This window comes from Benincasa hispida, chromosome 4 (assembly GCF_027475165.1).
Source record: "Benincasa hispida cultivar pf3 chromosome 4, pf3_genome.v1.1, whole genome shotgun sequence".
In the NCBI taxonomy this organism is placed as follows: domain Eukaryota; kingdom Viridiplantae; phylum Streptophyta; class Magnoliopsida; order Cucurbitales; family Cucurbitaceae; genus Benincasa; species Benincasa hispida.
Window position 1 is genome coordinate 30369084 of NC_143481.1, and position 22718 is coordinate 30391801.

The following is a 22718-nucleotide window of genomic DNA, read 5'->3' on the forward strand; positions in this document are numbered from 1 at the left end:
TTCTTTCCCCATTCGTTTCTTTTACCAGAGGACTAATGGTGGTAACCGATTGCACCAATCAAGAGCAGGAAGTCATATGTCACACCGCTTCCACTCACTGGGTGATCAACTCTTATATTTATGGAGCAGCTTTTTGAAGTTCCATAGGTACCGCTTTTACTTCATATTGTTACTATTGTTGATAACCTTAATTTGAAATTTGGATGTGAAGTCAATATATATCTCAAATCAATTGGGTACTTGCGTTATTTATTGGTACAATGCAAAATTGAACCACTCGTGATAATTGCCAAAATCACTGTCATATTCAAAATGCTAAATATATTTTTTAGTCCCTAATGTTTGACTCTTTTCCCAAGTCGGTCCCTAGTCTTTTAAAATTTTAAGTTTACCCCCTTATATATTGACTTTTGCTTTCCTAATCAAGTCCTTATATTGACTAAATATTTATAGGATGATGTTATATGAATTTAAAAATAGTAACTTTATATGCCAGTTTGAAAATAGTAATTTATGTATGAATTTGAAAATAGTAATTTTCATTAGTTCAATCCTTAGTTTGTCAACACTTATAATGGGTCTATGACAAGTTTGACAACAATTTTGGTTTCATGAGAGGTACTATATACCAAGTGATGTGAAATGAATTAGTAAAATTCTATGGGGGAGTATTATGCCCATTTCATCAAATTAAAACATGGAGTACTTTTAACTTGGTAGTAAAGTGCATTTTCAAATTGCACTATCATTTTGTTAATTAGTTTTAACGTTTGTGACAATTAGGATTTAACTGAAAAAAACTTCAATACATTAGGGATGGAATTGGAGAATTTAAAAGACTAGGGACCCAGTATGTACTTAGCTTACTCTGAAAGCATATCGTGGAAATTTCGGGGAGTTTGTTGATTGTATATAGTTGGATGCGAGAAGAGGGACTTGGATGTTTTCGAAGATTTTTTTCACAGAATTTCGACTACAAAATGAAAGTAGATCTTCTCACCTTCAACAAAAAATTCAACGTTGAAACCTTTCTAGATTTGACCAAAGAACTTCAGTCCTTTGATAGCATTTACGCTCCCAAAGATAAAGGAGGACTTCGAAAATGTTTTTAAAGAATTTTTTTGAGAGGGGCATCTTGAATATTTCTATTTCTAGAACTTTTTTATGTCACATTCCAAAAAAGGAGAATGCTAACAAGGTTAAAGATTTCAAGCCTATCAGTGTTATCACCTATATTTATAAAATTCTCACCAAAGTCTTGGTCAGTTGCCTAAAAGGAGTTCTCCCGTTGGCGATTTTTGAGTTGCAAGAGGCTTTTATTGCATGGAGACAGATTCTGGATCAAACCCTTATTGCTAATGAAGCAATCGAGGATTATAGAATGAAAAAGAAAGGATTGATTTTTAAATTGATTTTGGAAAAGCTTACAATTATGTGGATTGGGATTTCTGTATTAGGTTTTGGATAAGTAGGGCTTCAAATATAAGCAGAGGATGTGGATGTGGAGCTGTACGAGAAATGTCCTCATTAAAGGGAGCCTTAATGGTAAAGTTTTGGACATGAGCGGTCTTAGACAGGAAGACCCTTTGTCCTACTTTTTGTTCCTTCTTGTGGTGGATGCCCTAAGCAATATTTTGTCTAAATGTGTCGATAGTAAAATCCTTGAGACCTTTGAGGTAGAAAAGGTGAGGGTGGCTCTTTCCCATCTTCAATTTTTCGACAATACTCTCTTTTTTGGCTCCGAAAATGAGGATTTATTATTAATTTTGAATCAGATTTTGACGTTTTTCAAAGGTATGTTTGGGTTGAAGATTAATAGGAGTAAATGCCAAGTTATGGAGCTTCATTCTGATGATGAGAAGCACAGGAGGTGGGCAGATCTGGTGGGTTGTGAAGTCCGGTTTTCTTCCTAACCTTGTTCTTACCTTGGTTGTCTTCTCGGTAGTAAACCCAATCTTTATCTTTTTGGAACTTTGTGGTAGATAAAGTAAGGAAAAGATTAGCTTCTTAGAATTTTTTTCTCTAAAGCTGGTAGGCTTACCTTGATCTGTTCTGTCCTGGGTGGTATCCCTATTTTTTCCCCTCCATTTTTAATTGGAGAATGCCTCCATTTTCCCTTTAGAGAGAAGATTCTTTTCGTATGGCTTGTTGGGGCATGCACTATTTTATGGGATCTTTGGGGGAGTGGAATGACTGAGTGTTTAAAGGGTCGGAGAGGGATCCGAGTGATGTTTGGTTCCTAGTTATATTTTATGTTTTCGGTTTTGATTTTGAAGACCTTTTATAATTATCCTATAAGCACTCTTTTGTATAGCTGGAGTCCCTTTCTTTAGTTGGACTTGATTTCTTTTCTTTTCTTTTTTTTGTATGCCCTTGTGTTGTTTTTATAAAAATAGAAAATTCTGAGTCATTTCTAGTGAACCCTTTGTAATATTTCCACTAGTCATCCCAAACCGATGGGCAAACTGGAGTGACTAGTTACACAGTTGGCAATTTAATTCTTTGTTTTTGTGGGGAGAAAGCACGTGAATGGGTTCAGCTTTACCACTGCACATGCGCAACTGGCCTACAATGAAGTCACCTTTTGAAGCTATTTATGGGTTCAAAATTTACCACAGGCGGAGTTTTTTTACTGTAATTTATTTATCTTTTAGTTTTACTGCTGTCATCGGCTAGTTACTGTTGCCAATGACTAAAAGGTGCGTGTAGCCTTTAAACTAGGGCCAGGGGTCCCTATTATTCTAATAAGATTTGAATTCGTGGACCCTCCAAAAACTTGCCTATGTTAGTTAGTAAGGTGTGGGGAAAGGTAGGGAGCTCTCAAATTCTCCCATGCCCTTGTAAACTCTCTCTAATTATCAATAATAGAAGAGGTTTCTGTTAGTCATGAAGCAAACTTGGCTCTGCTTGATCCTCCACTGTCAAGTGCCTTCTCTCACCTGGCCTAACACGAGTGAGAGAGTGGTTTTTACTTGTGCACGTGCATGTGTTAAAAATTCTTACAATTTCAAGTCATTTATTTCTGGCTTATTATTATTATAAGTTTTCATATAAAAATAAAGTCATTATGCTGACTTGTCCACATCAAATGGGTTGCAGCAGAGGGTCCTCCCTCTCAACCTCTTGAATATCTGAAGTAGACCTATATTTAGGGTTACCCTTGGATCATTATTTGAAATGCCAGACACTTGAGACAATCCAGCCACTGAATTGTGACACTGACACCTGTATTACTATAGGGAAGTTGTAGTTACATACAGTATATGGAAATCCCGTCACATAGTTTTCTTTCGTCTCTCTCTGACGTGTGGTTTTGACATGCATGTTTTTCTACACTGAATCACTGGTATCGACGTATCACAGGGCTCACAAAACAAAGATTCTAGAATATCTACGGGATGGATGGGCAAAGGACAGGCGAGCTGAATGGTCAATATGGATGGTTTATTCTAAAGTTGAGATGCCCCATCACTACATTAATAGTGGAAGCGAGGAACCTTCAAACCTTGCCACCCGTAGAAGCAATGTTCATAAAAGAGTTTCAAGTTTGTGGAAGTTGGCAGATGATGTGAGTGGTTATAAAGTATTCTTTCATGATTGCACTAAAAGTTGACGATAATTAACTATGCCAAAAGTTTCACTTCATTTAAACCTTCTTTGATCTCCCATTCTTGACTTGTTTTATTTTTTTGTTTTTTGTGAAACAATGGTAAACTTTTCATTGATTATTATTGGCTTTTCATTTTATATATCAGCCTGCCCAAACTGCAGCTATGAGAGCTGAGCTTCATCGTCGAAGTATTTTACAAATGAGGGTGAGTGTTAGCTATGCCATTTGATGCTTTGTTTCTTTTATGTTATCAAAATGTAGTATTCTTGTGAATGAGTTAGCGTGCTCCATTGCAGATAAATAATAGATGTATCCAAGATCTGCATATATTTAGAGATCCTTCACGAATCCCTATTGTAATCATTGAGCGTGTCATGAATGCTCCTCGACGTTCAATTAGTGAAAATTCATACTTGAGGCATTTTGACATGATAGATGCTATTGGGAAGGACAGTGGGCCAAGCTCTGAAGCCGTGGACAAGTTGTCTGGCTCTGTACCTGAAGGGAGTGGTCGAATTTTGAAGATAGTTGTCTTTGTGCATGGATTTCAGGCAAGTATTGTCCTTCAGATTTATGATCTTTATTGAACGCACCTCTTTCTTAGTTTCTCAGGCTCTTCCTCTAATCTAGCATCTCCAACCCCTGATAGTTTGATGAAGTTTTTACAATACTTAATTCATGACACTGTTTCTGTTTGAAAATTTGGGTAGTTTGTGTTGAATTGTCAAATTGTATTCAACTTTATTTATTTATTTATTTTTGATAAGAATCAAAGATGAAGTACAGCCGTAAACACCAATTCCCCTACATCAGATGTGTATAAAGAAGCAAAAGGAGGTACAACCTTGGGGCAGGGAAGAGAGATCCCCCTCCCAAGGAGGGCTAGTGATAAAATATTCTTCCAGTTTTTAAAGATCAACGAATTGGATTATTACAATAGAATCTGCTGTGTAGGTATGATACCACCAAGAAGCATAAAGCTGTACCTTATCACAAAAGATTTCGAAATCAGTTTACTTATCTTCAAAAAGCCTTTTGTTTTTTTCTAATCAGCAACCCCATAGTAAGGGCTCTCATAGTAAACCGCCAAAAGAATTCTAGCTTTCCCTTTCAGCTTCCAACCATGGAGCATCTCAGCCATCCATTTGTTTCTCTCTAACCAACATCCCCATAGGTCTTAGCAAACCCCCCAAAAAGTTCAAGCTTTCCTTCTCAGCTTCCAACCATTGAGCATTTCAACCATCCAATCATCAATCCGATTTGCAAGGCAGGCAGAAATCTCAAAGGTGCTCTATCCCTTTTTTGCAAAAGATCAATACAGGAAGATCTGATTGATGTCATTCATCCTTTCCTCCCCTTTTTGATTAAAAAGCAATGAGGAAGGTAGTTCCCCCCCTTTTTGACAGAAAACAAAATTGTATTATGTTATATTTAATGTTATGTGACATACCGTATGTCTTTACTTGCTAATGATATTCAAGAAGAAAGGCCCTAAGGAAACACAAACACCCAGCCGATTCTAGAGGATTGGTAATCTTTCTTCCTCTAAAGATCACTCTACACTTACTCAAAGTATAAAAACCAACTCAATACCTTAATACAGCTTTATACCCCATCCCTTTATCACACGGTTCTGTTCTCTCTCAGTGGTCCCCTCCTTCGTTCACTAACTAACTTGGCCCCTGTGAAATACCCTTCCTGCCCTTTCTGCCATATTGATGGATGATTGGGCCTAACAATTAATTGTTATACTTTGAAGGTGCTAGGACTTGGGAGAGATTATTATAGAAGTCTGATGTGGTCTAAGTAGCCTCGAGGAGTAGTCCTTCAAGAATCAAGCTTGTGAATCTTTTATTAGAATGATAATGTGTATCATACTAGAGGGGGAAGACTTGTATTTATAGAGTTCATTATAAGTGGGGATAAAAGGGGAATTTCTTCCATTTCACCACTTGACAAAAATCCCCAAATTTCTCCAAGATTTGTAAGATTAATTATGATGCAATAGAAGCCGGTTGTATTAAGGCTCAAGTTCTTGGATTTGATTGTGTTAAATTGGGTTCCACAAAGCTGGAGAAGCGGCCACCAAAATTTACTAAATCAATTCTAAAAATTTCAAATTCTAATGTTCAATTCAGAAGATGTACCCCTTGTATTTCTTCTCCAAAAAGCCACCCTTCTCATATAAAATCTGATGATGACTCAACAGCAAGTGTAAGTAGTGATGAGTTTGTGCTTCCATCGTCCATTCCAGAAACTCAAGGTGAAGATCAGTTTGATGAAGCTAAGGGTGTTGGGATGTATGTTCTAAAACTCATAATTTGTAATCTTTAAATATTTTCTATTTACAATAAAGTTGTTATTGAGGTTTATCCAATAAAGTTGTTATTGAACATATAAATTGCACTTGTAACCTAAATCCAATAAACTAACGAATCCCTAGCTATAACATGAATATTTGAACTTCATGTAGAGACATAAAAGTGGATCAAGTTTGAGTATATAACCAAAACGGTCTATAAGTATAAGCATAAGGTTGGTACCTCATCCATAAACCTTAACAGGGCTATAGGCCTGCCTAACATAAAGAGAAGGAATGATTGATCTATTTCACAGCTCAACAGAGAATTCAGCATTGAAACTTAAACAAGCAAGTCTTTCTCCTTTGTCTCCATCACAAATTCCATCTAACCTTAGGTTGTTTGTTGAATTTTGTGGAATTCAGCTTGGATAAGTTTACTTCATTGAAGGTTGTCTCTTGGAATACAAGAGGATTAGGGGACATCCCTAAGAGGATTGTTTCAAAATTTTTTTATTCAAATGTTAGAATTCAGATTTGATTCTTCTGCAAGAAACAAAAAGAGAAGTTTTTGTCATGGTCTTCATCAAATTATTGTGGAGTTCTAGAGATATTGATTGGTCTTTTGCGGAGGCGTATGGTGAATCTGGAATATTGATAATATTATGGGGTGAAAGGAAAACTGAAGTTAAAGATGTATTAAAAGGGGGCTATATACATCAATGTCTTCATTCAATCCAAGAAATCATTATGGATTACAAATGTCTATGGCCCAAAGGACTATTAAAAAAAGGAGATTTTTGTGGCCAGAGTCATGATCTTTATTTTAGTTTATTTCAGAACCTTGGTGTGTGGGTGGTGTCTTCAACATTACAAGATGGGCTTATGAGCGTTTTGCAGTTGGAAGAGTTACTAAAGGGGTATTGGTTCTTCACACTATCTCTTCGACAGATTTTTCACTTCCAAGGATTGGGATGACTTATTTGCTAATACTAGGGTGTCAAAACAGCATAGAACCACCTCAGACCACTTCCGTTTGTTATTAGAAGCAGAGGCTGTGATATGGGGACCATCTCCTTTTTGGTTTTGCATCAGTTGGCTACTTCAAAAGTTTGTCTTGCTCGGATAGAAGCTTTTATTGCAAATTCTATCTGCAAGGTTGGACAGGTTTTGTGATTTTTCCAAGCTGAGGAATTTAAAGAAGCTTTGAAGAAATGGTCCACTGAATTTGAAAAGAGCAGTAAGAAGAAAAAGCTTATTAGCTGAGAGTGTTTCTTAGATGCAAAGGCGGAAACAATGAAATTTCAGCCATTGAAGTTGTTATAAGGGCTACAGTGAAAGGTGAGCTGTCGGAATTAAACCTTGTTGAAGAAAGAAATTATATTCAGAAGTGCAAACTTAATTGGCTAAAGTTGGGAGGTGAGAATAATGCCTTTTTTCATAGAGGTTGATTTTCTAGGCAGAAGAGTTTGGAGTTTGGAAAATTCTGGGCAGTTTTTGGTGAAATCACTTCCAAAGAAATTGGCTCCATATCCATGGATACTAAGTTGTTTAAAGCCTTGTGGAAATCAAGCTATCCTAGAAGAGTATTCAATTTGGGTGATGATATTTGGAGTTCTTAATTGTTCTCAAAGATTGCATCATGCTTAGTGAGCTCATCGTTAACCTCAAGTTCAACATTTGCGAGATATTGCGGTGGAAGCTTTTCTTCTATTTGTTTTGGGCTTGTTTGAATTTAAAGTCTTCTGAAATTTGGGTTTCTCTTGAGTTATGTGTTTAATTGGATTATTTTACTGTCTCCAGAGTTTTAGTCTTTATGATGTAATTTGGTTCTAGCATTGTATTGGCATGCTTGAAGTTTTTTTTTTGTTTCCTCTCATGTACTTTGAGCATTACCCAAAGGGGAATTAACCTAGAATATTACCCAATTGACCCTATTCTTCCTTTATCATTCTACCCCTCCAAAAAGAAAACTTGTCCTCTTGTTTTAAAAAGAAAAATGAAGCAAACAAGGAATAAAATGAACTCATTCAATAGAGTATGACCAAACAAACCTCCTACATCTTGAACACAAATTCCATTTGTATTGTATATTATGAGCATAGTTTGGTATGTTGTTTTTCATCATTTAATTGATGAATTTTTTGTAGGGTCACCATCTTGATCTACGGCTTGTTCGGAATCAATGGCTTTTAATAGATCCCAAAATTGAATTTCTTATGTCCGAAGTAAATGAAGAGAAAACTTCTGGAGACTTCAGAGAAATGGGACTGAGGCTGGCACAAGAGGTAATTTCTTTTGTTAAAAAGAAGATGGATAAAGCTTCAAGATATGGGAGTTTACAGGATATTAAGATTAGTTTTGTCGGACACTCCATTGGAAATGTCATTATACGAACTGCATTATCAGGTAGGTGGTATCATTCTTTTTTTATGATATAAGCTTAGACTATATTATGATAATTATTTAGTTAATGATAGTTTAAGTTCATCATATGTTAGATTTTGTTTGCAATTTGCAGAAAGCATCATGGAGCCATATCATCGTCATCTTTATACTTATGTTTCAATATCTGGTCCACACTTGGGTTATCTTTACAGCTCAAACTCGTTATTTAACTCTGGCCTGTGGCTTTTGAAGAAGCTCAAGGGTACTCAGTGTATTCATCAGCTGACTTTTACTGATGATCCGGATCTACAAAATACGTTTTTCTACAGGCTGTGTAAGGTAATGATTTTTCTTAATATTTTCTCTCTCCTGCTTGCTTTTTTGGAAGGAAGAGGTTCGCATTCCTTTATTTATTTTTCCTTTTATTCTGAAATTAATGTTTGTTTGTGTAACTAGACTAGACTAGACTTGGCATGTTTCATATGAATGCTTCTTTCTACAGAGGTTCTATTTCACATTGGTTTCTCTCCTTGCAACTCTCATTAGGGTCGACAACACCGAGTGTAACTTGCTATACTATGCTTTTTCTCGACTATTTTTCCCCTTCAATGGTCATCCTTCGATGAGGGTGTAGGATAGGATAGTGGTCGGAAGTTTGTTTGGGGTGTTCAATTTGGGAGTTTGGGGCTTTAGAAAGGACTTCATCACTTTAAGAATCTGAAATCAGATTCTGAGTATTGTTTACGAAAAACATCAGAAAAGGATTGAGCAGAAGAGAAATAACTAAAAAAAATTTTGATACGTAGTTTGAGAAGAGTTGGATGGGAAATAAATGCAAAGGGCGAGGGGTTTATTGGAAGAAAGTAGCTTTTGCTATAGATTTTAGAGTGGAACAGGATATCACCTTCCTCATTTTTTACATTTTCTTTACTCCTAAGAAAACAATCCTTTTCTACTAGGTCAACCCTAAAATATCACCACATCACAACTTTTTGTTGATTTACGAGAGGCGAGACGACTTGGGGTCCTAGTGTCTGCCCAAATCAACCGGGTGATGGCCAAGTTCTTTCCAGCCTATCCTGGCAGTAATCAGTTTATGGATAGGAGTTGATGGCAATAGCATTTGCAGTGCAACAGTGCAGACCATACCAGAAAGTTCTTTTGTTAACTGGGCAAGAAGAGTCTTGAGTTGGTTAGCGAGGAGCGGGGAGCACCAGTGGTAGCTTGCAAGGTGCATCAATGAAGCATATACTACCTCCGTTGCTCGTGGGATTACCCCAACCCCTCCATATTTGGAATTACCCTGGGAAGACATATCCACATGTTTCAAGTGGCCTCAGAATCAGAAAGGAAAGACACCTTCGTGGTGTACTGATTGGACAAATATGATATGGCCATTTCCTCACGTTGGGCCAACCTTTCACCACTTGTACAGTGGTTGAAGTATTAGCTAAAGCAGCGGTTAGATTACATGGGATTTCCAACTCCAGTGTCAAATCATGATCCTAGTCTTTTGACTTGCTATTGAATTGTCCTTTTTTTTTTTTTTTTTTTTCCCTTCTTGGAAGTAATTGCTTGGGGTTAAGTTCCATTTCTCTGTTAAATTTTTATTCTTCCTATATGAACAATCTTTGGAACTTCCGACTTATGTTGAACTTTTGCTGAGGGGGATATTTAACGTTGATCAGAGCTTCTAATCTTCAAGTAGTAAGAGGAACAGTGTTGTACTTTGAACTTCTGGTTTGCAATAAGAAAACATTATGATGAGCTGGCATGCCAATGAATAACATACATAGATGATGATTGTAAATTCAAATAAAATTGCTTCTGCTATTATAGTCAGTCCTGGTTAGAAGTTCCAGAAATCTATTGGTTACTATTCATATTTTTATTTTTATTTTATTTTATTTTTCAGCAAAAGACGTTGAACAATTTCAAGCACATAATCCTGTTTTCATCACCACAGGTATCTTCTAGTTCAGACGTCCCTGTTACATATTTTTTTTTTTGTTGATGTGCTATGAGTCAATTTCCCTCTACTCTAGGGAAGCTGTTTATTTGTTGCTAAGAGTTGTGTGCTTAGTAGGATGACATGAGGGTATAAAAAATGTAGAAGTTTATGTTTTTCTTCTGAACACGAATGTATTATTTGAAAACTAAACTGGCGTGTTAAAATCCTGGCCGATACTTTTGATCCTAGGTTTACTTATTTAAAACTGGAAAGAATTGCTATAATAGTGGTTACATGTATTTTAAATGCAAATCAGTTTACTGTATTATTTATTTTTTTAAGCTTACTTTCATCCGTTTATTTGAATAGTGCTACTTTTCGAAGTCATTCTGATGAACTCATGTGAGGGGAACTTTACTTTAATTGACAAAAATTGTCAAATGTACATTGGACCTCCATATTTATAGATATGGCAGGCGGGTAAAAACCCAAATAAAGACTTTAACCTACTGTAGCTAAAGTATAAAGTCTAAAATACAGGGAAAATTGGCACCTGGATACATCCATTTGAACAAGAACATAAACAAACAATTGTTATAGATAATAATTGATTTATGATTTAAATTCTATTTTAGTCTATGTACTTTGTTCTTCTAAGATGCCCATTTTGGGATTTTGTACTTTCTGCTGATTTTCATATATTATTGAACTTTCAAAAGCTTATTTTGGTCCCTTTACTTTTAAAGAGTCTCACTATATTCACTTTCATACAATTTTTTCCATCATAATTGAAGCATAGTGCTACACAATAATTTATTTATTGTAAAACTCTTAGGTTTGAGAAAGAATCAGAATACTGTATTCATTCACCAAAGATATGAATATATACAAGTGTACAAAACATAGAAAAGGAAAATATCACAAAATATTTACAAGAATGGAAAACCCTAACTATAGAATTATAACACTCCCCCTCAAGTTGGAGCATATATGTTAATCATGCCCAACTTGTTACATAGATAATCTATACATCTTCCATCCAATGCTTTCGTGAAGATATCTCCTAATTGTTCTTTAGTCTTCACATATCCTGTAGATACCAAACCTTGTTGAATTTTCTCACGTACAAAATGGCAATCAACTTCAATATGTTTAGTCCTTTCATGAAATACTGGATTAGACGCAATATGAAGTGCTATTTGATTATCACACCACAACTTTGTCGGTGTGGTAATTTCAAATCCCAACTCAACAAGAAGTTCATATATCCAAATATTCACACAAATTGTGCCATTGCTCTATATTCTGATTCTGCACTTGAACGTGACACCACATTTTGCTTCTTACTCTTCCAAGAAATCAAATTACCACCAACAAAAACACAATACCTTGAGGTTGATCTTCTGTCTTCTTTAGATCCTACCCAATCGACATCTGAGAAACATTCAATATTAGTATGACCATGATTCTTATATAATAAACCACGCCCGGGAGCAGCCTTCAAATAACAAAGAATATGTTCCAATGCAGCTCAATGATCAACTGTAGGGCATGACATGTACTGACTCACAATACTTACTGAATAGGCTATGCTGGGTCGAGTCACTGTAAGGTAATTAAGTTTTCCCACTAACCTCCTATATCTTTCAGGATCTTTTAGCAATTCTCCATCTTTTGTGAGCTGTAAGTTTGTCATCATTGGGGTACTACATGGCTTAGCCCCTAGCTTTCCTGTTTCAGTCAACAAGTCAAGTACATATTTTCTCTGTGATAATAAAATTCCTTTCTTGCTTCTTATTACCTCAATTCCTAAGAAGTATTTCAACATGCACAAATCTTTTGTATGGAATTAGGTCTTTAGAGACTGGATACCTAAAGCATCATCGCTAGTAATCACAATATCATCCACATATACGATTAACAAGATGACACCACTTTCAGATCTCTTAAAAAAGACTGAATGATTTTTCATGCTCTTCCGCATTCCAAAGCTTTCAATCACCCGACTAAATTTACCAAACCAAGCTCGTGGGCTTTGCTTTAATCCATACAAGGATTTACGAAGGTGACACATCGTTCCATTCTCCCCCTGAGCAACAAACCCTGGTGGTTGCTCCATATACACCTCTTCTTGAAGATCACCATGAAGAAATGCATTTTTAATATCAAGCTGATGTAAAGGCCAATGATTGATTGAAGCTAATGTAAATAAACAACCTCATAGATGCCATTTTTGCTATGGGAGAAAAAGTATCAGCATAGTCAACGCCATAAGTTTGTGCGTAGCCTTTTGCTACAAGGTGCGTTTTTAATCGAGCAACAGAACCATCAGGATTGACTTTAACTGCAAACACCCATTTGCAATCGATAGTCTTCTTTCCTGTAGGGAGAGAAACTAAATCCCAAGTACAATTATCATCTAAGGCAGTCATCTCCACCATTGCGGCACACCAACCAGGATGAGACAAAGCCTCATGAACAGTTTTCGGGATGGATATAGACTCTAAGGATGCAATGAATGAACATGTGGAAGGCGACAAATGGTTATATGAAACAAAAGAAGAAATAGGATGAGCACATGTACATTTACCTTTACGAAGAGCAATAGGAAGGTCATCACTTGTTTCTGGATCCAATGACGAAGAAGACTCTGGTACAGGGCATGGAACTGAAGGAGGTTGTCGTCGAGTATAGACCTTAACGGTGCATGGAAGAGTAGAGTTAGCCACAGGTAGAGATGAATAAGGAAGAGGATTGGAAGGAGGAATAACTATGTAGACAAGGAAATCATCCTCTAATTCCTTACTCCCCTGACTCTTATTCGAAGAGAAAGATGGTGATGAAAAAAATGGGGTATGTTAAAAAAATGTGATATCAGGAGAGACGAAATATTTATTTAGACTAGGACAATAACACCGATACCCCTTTTGGACATGGGAATAACCAAGAAAAATACATTTTAAAGACTTTGGATCCAGCTTGGTATGTTGAGGCCGAACATCCCGAACAAAGCAGGTACAACCAAATATTTTGGGTGGAATGGGAAACAAATGTTGCTTGGGGCATAAAGTACGTAAAGGTATCTCACCCTTAAGAATGGAAGAGGGCATGCGATTTATTAAGAAGAAACAAGCTGTGGAAACAGCATTGGCCCAAAAAATTTTTGGAACATGCATCTGAAACATCAAAGCTCTGGCTATCTCAAGGAGATGACGATTCTTTCATTCTGCAACCCCATTTTGAGATGGAGTATCGACACAAGAAGATTGATGAAGAATGCCATGGGCATCTAAATAAGACTTGAGTGTATGAGAGAAATATTCCTTAGCATTATCACTCCGTAGGATTTTAAGAGCATCACTAAACTGAGTTTGAATTTCAGCGTGGAACTTACGAAAATGAGAAAGTAACTCAGAACGACTTTTCATTAAATATAACCACGTAACACGAGAATAGTCATCGACAAATGTAACAAAATACCTAAACCCTCCTTTGGACTCAACAGGACATAGACCCCAAACATCAGAATAGACTAATTCAAAAGGAGCACTAGCTCGTTTATTGACTCGAGGATACGAACTCAAACGATGAAATTTAGCAAACTGACATGACTCACAATCTAAAGAAGACATGTTGAAGTTGTGGACGAAGACGCTTAACACAGAGATAGATAGATGACCCAAACGACAATGCTCTTCAAAGGGAGACGACACGCTAGAGCATGTGATGGCCGTAGGTGTTTGTGGTTCGAAGATGTAAAGACCTCCAAATTCCCGCCCTTTACCAATAGTCTGTTTCGTCGTAAGATCCTGAAATAAGCAATAATCAGGAAAAAAGGAGACACAACAATGAAGATCACGAGTGAGTTTACTGACCGAAATCAAATTAAACGAGAAATGTGGTAAATTTAAAACTGATGACAAAGAAATTGATTCAGTGAGATGGACAGTTCTTGATCCTAAAACAGGAGTGGAGGTTCCATCAGCTATAGTGACATTAGGTGAAGAGGTATATGTACAAAAGTTAGAGAATAAACTGGGGTTACCTGTCATATGGTCTGTAGCGCCAGAGTCAATGACCCATTTTGACGTGGAGGAAAGAAGACATTTAGAAATGTTACCTGTCTCTGTGATGGTCGTAATGGGAGTAGAAGATGATGCTCTCAATGACTCTTGATACTGCTGAAATTTAGCAAACTCCTCTGCAGAAATCGTAATGGACTTGTCAAGATTATCAAGAGTAGAGGCGACATGTGCAGAGGGTGATGGCATCTTCTGACCCTTATTCAGCAATCTTCGGCATTCACGTTTCGTATGGTCAGGTTTATGACAATAATAGCAAACACCACCTCCTGGATTTGATCTCCATGAATAGTAGTTGGATCCATTCAACTCGTGTTCAGTTACTTTTGACACCATAGGAACAATCTCAGACATTACTGGTTTCTTATCAGCCATTACCTAAAAAAAATAGACCGAAGAGATGTCTTTACAAGCAATGAGTATATCTATATATCCAAACAAACACACCACCAAGAAGAGTCAACAACACTGAGGAAACCCACAGAAGATGAACCAAAATCGATGGCGCATGCGCCTACACGCGCCGGTGCGTGGATGGACGACAAGTTGGAACAAGCGGCGCATGAGCCCCACGTGCTGGTCAGATGGGATCCGGATTTTGGGGTTTTTTAGATCGGCAACTGGGCTCCTCAATGGACTGGGTGGTGTCGAAAAAATAGCCTTTTTTTTTCCTTAACCCTCTTCCGGCGGCGGCGGCGGCTGACGGCGGCGAACGAGCCAAAGACGGCGACTGTGAGCAAAAGTGTAAACTCACCTCTCCACAAAACCTTAAACGTATCACAAACGGGTTCTAAATTCTCAAAATCTAAGGTTCACAGAACCCTAAGTTTGTTTAGATTGCTTTGATACCATGTAAGCTCTTAGGTTTGATAAAGAATCAGAATACTCTATTCATTCACCAAAGATATGAACATATACAAGTGTACAAAGCATAGAAAACGAAAATATCACAAAATATTTACAAGAATGGAAAATCCTATCTATAGAATTATAATATTTATTTTAAATATTATCATTATATTTGTATTAAAATATTCTTTGTATATAGAATTTGTGTTAAAATTTTACAAACCGAAACCAAAATAGTCGATTTGTAACATAAGGACCAAAATGAACACTTGTCTAAAATGGATAAAAGTTGATAGTACAGCGACAAAAAAAAATTTAAACCTTGATTTATTCGTTTATTCATGTCTACTCATTCAACACCTTTTGTGCATCTCTTTACCATTGGGTGATCAAAGGGGGCTTCCCGTAAAAACATCAGTCCAGATTTATTATTGTTCTCCTAGATTTCTAGTTAATGGGTTGAACTCAGATTTCTATAGTTCAGTTATGTATTAGCTCTTTTGATCGTGTATTGATTCATTGCATATATCTCAGGATGGCTATGTCCCCTATCATTCTGCCCGGATTGAATTGTGCCAGGCAGCTTCAATAGACAACTCAAGGAAAGGAAAGTTATTCCTTGATATGCTGAACGATTGTCTGGACCAAATACGAGCCCCTTCCTCTGAACAGAGAGTGTTCATGCGTTGTGATGTGAACTTTGACACCTCTGCTTATGGCAAGAATTTGAACACAATCATTGGACGGGCAGCTCATATCGAGTTTTTAGAATCTGACTTTTTTGCAAGATTCATAATGTGGTCTTTCCCAGAGTTATTTAGATGATTGTCACAAAGAGTAGGCCCATGGTATGTCCCCCTGATATGGATTTTCCAGGGTTATTTAAACATGTGTTATCCTTGGCTTCCTCACCCGCGCCAGGATCAACAATGGAAATGGCAGTTATACGGCGTTTGGATTCTATCATTTGTACACATGGGATAGGGAGATTCATGGATCCGGAGGCATTATCTGAAGTACTGCCAAAATAATTATTCTGCAGTGAGGAATTGTATTGTCCTTGGTAGGCCAAATGAGAGTAGGATAAAAATCCTTGTTCATAGTCTAAAATCAAGTTATTGCTCTGCTTTGGTATATAGACGAGTGGGGAAGTGAGGAGCTAATACTGCTTTTGTAATTGTATGCTTTTGTTCCATTCCTATGTAGACATGGAATGCAGGGCGATGCGATTAGATGCTGCTTGCATCTAGCATGCGTTTAGTTGACTTGGTATGTATGTACGTCTTTAATCTATTGATTAGGCCACTATTGTCTTTGATGCAGCTTCCAGATCGATCTCGATTGATAATGGAATGTGGAGGAGAATTACCTGCCAATTTTCGGTACTTTTGGCGTTAACTATTCAACTATTCTATTTATTAGGCGTTTTCCACCTTGGTATTGAAGTTCAGAAGTCAGAAACTTCAATTCAATACATGTATTTTTTTTTATAAATATTATAAAGTAGGTGATAACTTATTTATTTTAGGGTGCAATAGAATTGTGATTCTAGCTTTGGAGGTGATGAACGTTTAATTTGAAATGTTAACTCTTGAATGGTATGCAGACAACCAGTTTAGTTTTAGTAATTAACTGCTTGACGGGAAGGTTGGTTTGAGTGACTTTGTTTTCCATTGAATACTGTGTTTAATATCAACAAAGAAAGCACTTTACCGAATAAGTACTATCCACTAGGTGAATTCATGGTTAAACTAATTGGTTAAGAGATGTCAAATGACTATCATGAATCATACAGCTCATGTAAAAATTAAGGATGTTTGAAACATTTTTAGGCATCCAATTATGCAATGTTATTTTTAGCCAATATTTAGTGTCATCATCTATAGACAGATGAGCCAGGATGTATCTTGGTAGATCTTTTACAGGCTGTTGTTTCGCTTTATCTCACTTTGGCCAAACTGGTCTTTACTGTCAGTTGTGTCTAAACGGGTCCTTACTCTCTGTTATATTCAAAGTCTCTTAACTTGAATACTCGAGTGAAGAAATGCTATATCTGGTCATCAAGTGATATTTGGGCTTACTTCCATTATCTATGTGGCGGCTAGTGGCTTGAGTGAGTGCTACTCGAGAACGAAGCTATCTATTACAAATATATTATTCGAGATTCAATTCTTTCCCATGATATATTGTAAAAAAAAGTGCATGTGTTTGTCATTTTCTAATTTATTTTACACATTCACTCAAAAGTAATTTAATGGGATTTTTTTAAATATAAAAATATTTAAACTTTATAACAAAAAGTTCTAAAAGTACGAACACTTTTTGAATTTTTTGCTATAAAGTGTAAATATTTTTAGAATTTTTTTATTTATAAGATTTTTTCTAAATTTTATACTTTTAAATGCATTTTTTTTTATAATATTAAAATTGATTTCGAAGGATGAAAATTATTATTTTTTAATGTAATCTTGAAAATGACAAAAGTAATTTTAATCATTTTAGAATAACTCATATATATCCTAACGGAAAGAATAGGACAACCCGAATTGGATGGGGTAGTGGCAGATTCAAGTTTTGTTTAGGGATTGTACTTGAAATCTAAAAATTCCTAAATATGATAGAACTACTAATTTCATACACTACAAGGTCTTCTACAGAATCGATTCATAATAGTTTTATTATTTATCTTATCAAGTATCTTTCTTTCCCTCAAAATATGTTATAAAACTATAATTCATTTCCATTCATGGGTAAATTTGTTCCTAAACTATGGTGGGAGTTGTAGTTATACTGTCAAATTTTCCACTGTAAAAGTTGAGTCCTCAAACTTATTTAAGTATTAAAATCGAACCTTCAAACTTACGAAATTGTAGAACTTGTAAAAATTGTATAAGTTTGAGGGTTTAACTTTTATCATTTGGGACTCAAATTTCTAAAATTATTGTAAGCTTGAAGGTTCAATTATCGCTTCTATATGTTAAAATTGAAAGTTTGATGGTGTAACCACAACTAACCACCATAATTCAATGCGATTTTTACAATTTTGTTTTTAAAGATATTGTAATTAAAGTATGAGGTGGGAGAATCGAACCTCAAACCACAAAGTTGATGATAGTATGAACAGTATGCCAGTTGAGCTACACTCGTATTGGTTATGTGATTTTTACAATTTATCCGTCATTCACGGTCTCATTCAATTATGCAAGAGTCTATAAAATGTCCTCTTTATGGTAGTTCCTGCAATTGGTAAAATTAACTCATGATGTGGCTGGGAAAAAAAGTATTTTTTTGTAACGTAATTTCTTAAAATACTTTTTATAAAAGTTGTTTAGAAATAAAACTCTCATCTGTTCGGTAAATTTGGTCAAAAGAGTTTTTATACATATGGTTTGGTTTGATCTACACAAAATGCTTCTACAAATGTCGAATTATTTACTTCGAATTTATACTGGTTGATGGTTGTCGGAGAGGTCATTGATGGCGAAGCGGCAGTGATTTGTTGTGACAACGGAGTTCCACTAAGGCAAATTTTGGTGGTCGGCGACAGCTGCTGGTGGTTAGTGGCAGCAGTTGTTAACGGTGGGGCAACGTCCATTGGAAGCGAAGGAGGTACATACTCATATATGCTATATGTAGATTAGTTTGGGTTTTTAAAAAAATGGTTTTAACAATATCATTGAAACGCCTAATTTAAAAGTTCGTTAGTAATGCATCACAACTACAAATATAATTGGATTGCATTTGATCACGTTTACTTAGAATTATGAATATGTCATATTTATTACTATCGTTATCGTTACCATTTAGGGTCAAACTGTAACGATAACAATAAATGTGACAAATTCATAATTCTTACGCTGTAGTAATAATAATAACGATAACGGTAATGCTATTAGTGTAATTTCCAAACAGAATTGGATTGAGCACCCTAAAGATGATGATACGACAGTCAATCCATAACTCAGCTCCAATTGAATCTGACCTGTTTTGTGATGTGGAAAGAAAAGTCTAGAATTTCTTCCTTAATTACTCTTCCCTCATTTTATTATCGATGCACCAATGGTGTGTTTACACGTCAACATCTTGTAACAAACTTGTTTCATCCTTTTGTATACAGATGTAATTGTACAGTGCATCATTTAATATAGTAGAATATAGAAGTAGAGAATATACGAAAGAGGAATTCCTCACAATCCGTCTTCGTCTTTATCAATTCTCTATTTCATACTCTGGTATCAGAGCCAAACCAATGGCTAATGGAAATCATTCATCAGTCTTCCCAAACTTCGACAGTGGAAAAGACTAGGCCTCTGCTCGATCAATTGCTCAACCAGGTAACATCCATCAACATGGACAGAACAAATTTTCTCTTATGGCAAAATATTGCTTGGCCTATTCTTAGGAGATTGTTTGGAAGATCACCTCAGTGGTGAAAAAATCTGTCTGACCAAGTTCGTCATAAGAAGGACTGATGCAAGCAAAGAACCTGCGACCATTGAAGAAGGAACCATCATTGATTCTTCTGTCGCTGCAATGGAAGAAGTCTTAAATCCTTAATATGACCAAGTTCGTCTCTCTCTCTTTTTCTACTATTGTTGTCAATTGTCATTTATATTGTGTATAACGTTGAGAAACTTATTTTATCATTATGAATGTATATATAGTATTTTGTTTATCCATCTTTTCACCTTTTACCATGAGCAACTAATTTCTTAATGGGTTGAGAAATATTGCAACTAACATGAACTAAGTAAAGCTTAATCATGTGTTCAACTTACTTTCTGTATGCTTTATAAACTATTCGAATAAGTCGAAAGATTGTTCTAAATAGAATGAATCTATATGCTTGAAAGAACAAAAGATTTAGACCTCATAAAACGAGAAGAGATTACTTTTAGGAATAAAGAGATATCTTTTGTATCAAACACTCATCTCATGCATCCTAAAAATAGGATATGGTGGCTGCTGAGAAGTGTAGGTTTTGACTTTTGAATAATTTATTTGAACACATGATTTATGCAATTACTTAGGAGTTGTTAGTGAATATTTTTCTTAACCCTGCTTTTATTCATTGGAAAACGAAATCTCTCTGCATATGCTGTTTTGCTTACGATTCTAATTTCCATCGCATCCACCATTATTTATTTTAGCAATAGAATATTAATAAACTCATTGCATACTTAACAAAAAAAAACTCGGGTAAAGATCGAAGCAATCATTGTTAATGCATCAATAGAATGCAATCCTCGAGTTCGACTCTGGACTCACCAGGATTCTAGTTGGATTTATACTTGGGTCTAACTAGGTAAAACAATGCGTTTGTAAGGTATCACATAGTAATTAATCCATCATATAACAAGAACACATCAAGTTTTTGACGTCGTTACTAGGGATTGTGGTAACTAAGTTTCACTAATATTATAGTTTCTAAGTGTTTTATAAGTGAAGGATCAACACCTAAGCTAGCATGTGACCCAGAGATCGAGAGGACCTTTCATAGAAGAAGAAGAGCAAATAGGGAAAGAGACAAAGGAACAAGGCTCAGAGAATGACAGATAAACAAAACAATCCAGAAAAGCAAAATGTAGTAATCAATGATGATGCAAATACTCTTGTCAACCCCATTCTTCTAGCTAATGATCGCAACAGACCTTTCAGGGACTATACTTTGCCAATTCTATATGATTTCTCACCTGGAATTATGCGTCCAACACTAGATGGTTCCAGGTTTGAAATGAAACCTCATGCTTTAGATGATTCAGACAGTTGGACAATTTGGAGGGAGACGCGGCGAAGACCCTCATGCTCACTTGAGAAGTTTCATCGAAATCTACAACACATTCGTATTCCCCAACAGTACTCCTGAAGAAGTTAGGCTAATCTTATTCCCATTTTCACTATGCGACAACGCCAAAAAGTGGGCTTATTCACTTGAACCTAGTGAAATCACATCATGGGAACAAGTCATAGAAAAATCTATGAAGAAATATTTTCCACCTACAGAAAGCGCAAGAAGCAGAAGGGCAATAACAAATTTTCAAAAGGAAGAACATGAAACATTAAGCGTCGCATGGGCGAGATTCAAAAGGCTAGTAAGAGATTATGGATTCCCTGATTGTTTACAAATGAAGATTTTTTATTATGGCCCGAATTCAGCATCCCAAACTACCGTAAATTCTGTCACAACAGGTAGTTTATTGGATAAAACGTATGTTGAAGCCAAAAACATCATTGATTGTATTTCAAAAAATCATGAGGACTGGAAGGAGAACAAATATGGCTCAAGATCGAACGAGAGAGGAAGAAATGGACAAAGTAACAATGTCATCACATCACTACTAATGCAGGTGAATGCAATAACCAGTTTGCTGTAGGCAATGACAATGATAAAAACTGGCATCAGAAATAGGCAAGTGAATGCGGTTACTCAGATGGCTAACAAGAATTGTGTTCTCTGCAAAGAAGCTATTCATTTGAGGAATGCTCGTGCAACCCACAATCTGTCTACTTTGTCAAAATAACACGTTTTCAAATACCTACAACTTTGGTTGGCAAAACCATCCAAATTTTGCTTGGGGTGGAAATCAACAAGCACACGCCAACCATCATAATGCCCCTAGAGATGGACCATTTGGGTTCCATCAAGGACAACATGGACACCAACAGATATCAAGCTCATTGTAACATTAGCAACTTCACCTTTGGAAAAGATATTAAAAGAATATATACAGAAAAATGAGGTGGTTCTACAAAGTCACGCGTCATGCATTCGAAATCTTGAACTCCAAATGGGGCAGATCGTTGGAGAATTGAAAACCAGACCACAAGGCTCACTACCAAGCAATACTGAAGTTCCTCACAATGTAGGAAGTTCAGGCAAAGAATAATGCCATGTAGTGACACTGAGAAGTGGTCGCATAATGAAGGAAGATAAGAAGGAAAACTTAATCAAGCTTACTAATGAAGTGCAGACACATTCTTTTGATGAAAAGACTGATAAACAAGCAATGTAGAAAACACATATACCATCGCATGAAAAACAAAAAGAATGCAAAGACTCATCTGCGATAGCTTCTACTTCAAAGGCGTCAAATGAGATGTAACTCTCTCCGTACCCATAAAGGTTGAGGGGGAAGAATGATGAAAACCAATTTCAACGTTTCCTCTGAGTGTTAAAGTAGTTGCATATTAACATTCCACTCATCATAGCTCTAGAACAAATGCCATCTTATGCCAATTCTTAAAAGATATCATCTCAAAGAAAAGGAAGATGAGAGATTATAAGACTGTTGCACTGACACAAGATTGCAGCACATTATACAAGAAAGTATTCCACAAAAAATGCGCAATCCAGGGAGTTTCACATTCCCTGTTCCATTGGAAGAGTTTACATAGAGCAAGCCCTATGTGACCTTGAAGCTAGCATCAATCTCATGCCATGATCAATCTTTAAACAACTGAGAATGGGAGAATGTGTACCCACAATAGTTATTTTGCAATTGGTAGACCATTCCTTGGTGCATCCAGAAGGAAAATTAG

General features: G+C 36.2%; 1 protein-coding gene across 1 annotated transcript in view; it reads left to right on the top strand.

Moving 5' to 3' along the window:
• Positions 1 to 16564, top strand: part of LOC120069363 (uncharacterized) — a 30133-nt gene extending 13569 nt beyond the window's left edge. Inside the window, exons 8-15 of the mRNA XM_090312872.1 lie at positions 29 to 147; positions 3364 to 3568; positions 3756 to 3815; positions 3907 to 4161; positions 8060 to 8318; positions 8431 to 8636; positions 10213 to 10263; positions 15714 to 16564. Of these exons, the coding sequence (XP_090168998.1) occupies positions 29 to 147; positions 3364 to 3568; positions 3756 to 3815; positions 3907 to 4161; positions 8060 to 8318; positions 8431 to 8636; positions 10213 to 10263; positions 15714 to 16004 (1446 nt within the window). The 3' untranslated portion in view covers positions 16005 to 16564. The remainder of the gene's footprint in view (positions 1 to 28; positions 148 to 3363; positions 3569 to 3755; positions 3816 to 3906; positions 4162 to 8059; positions 8319 to 8430; positions 8637 to 10212; positions 10264 to 15713) is intronic.
• Positions 16565 to 22718: the final 6154 nt, after the last annotated feature.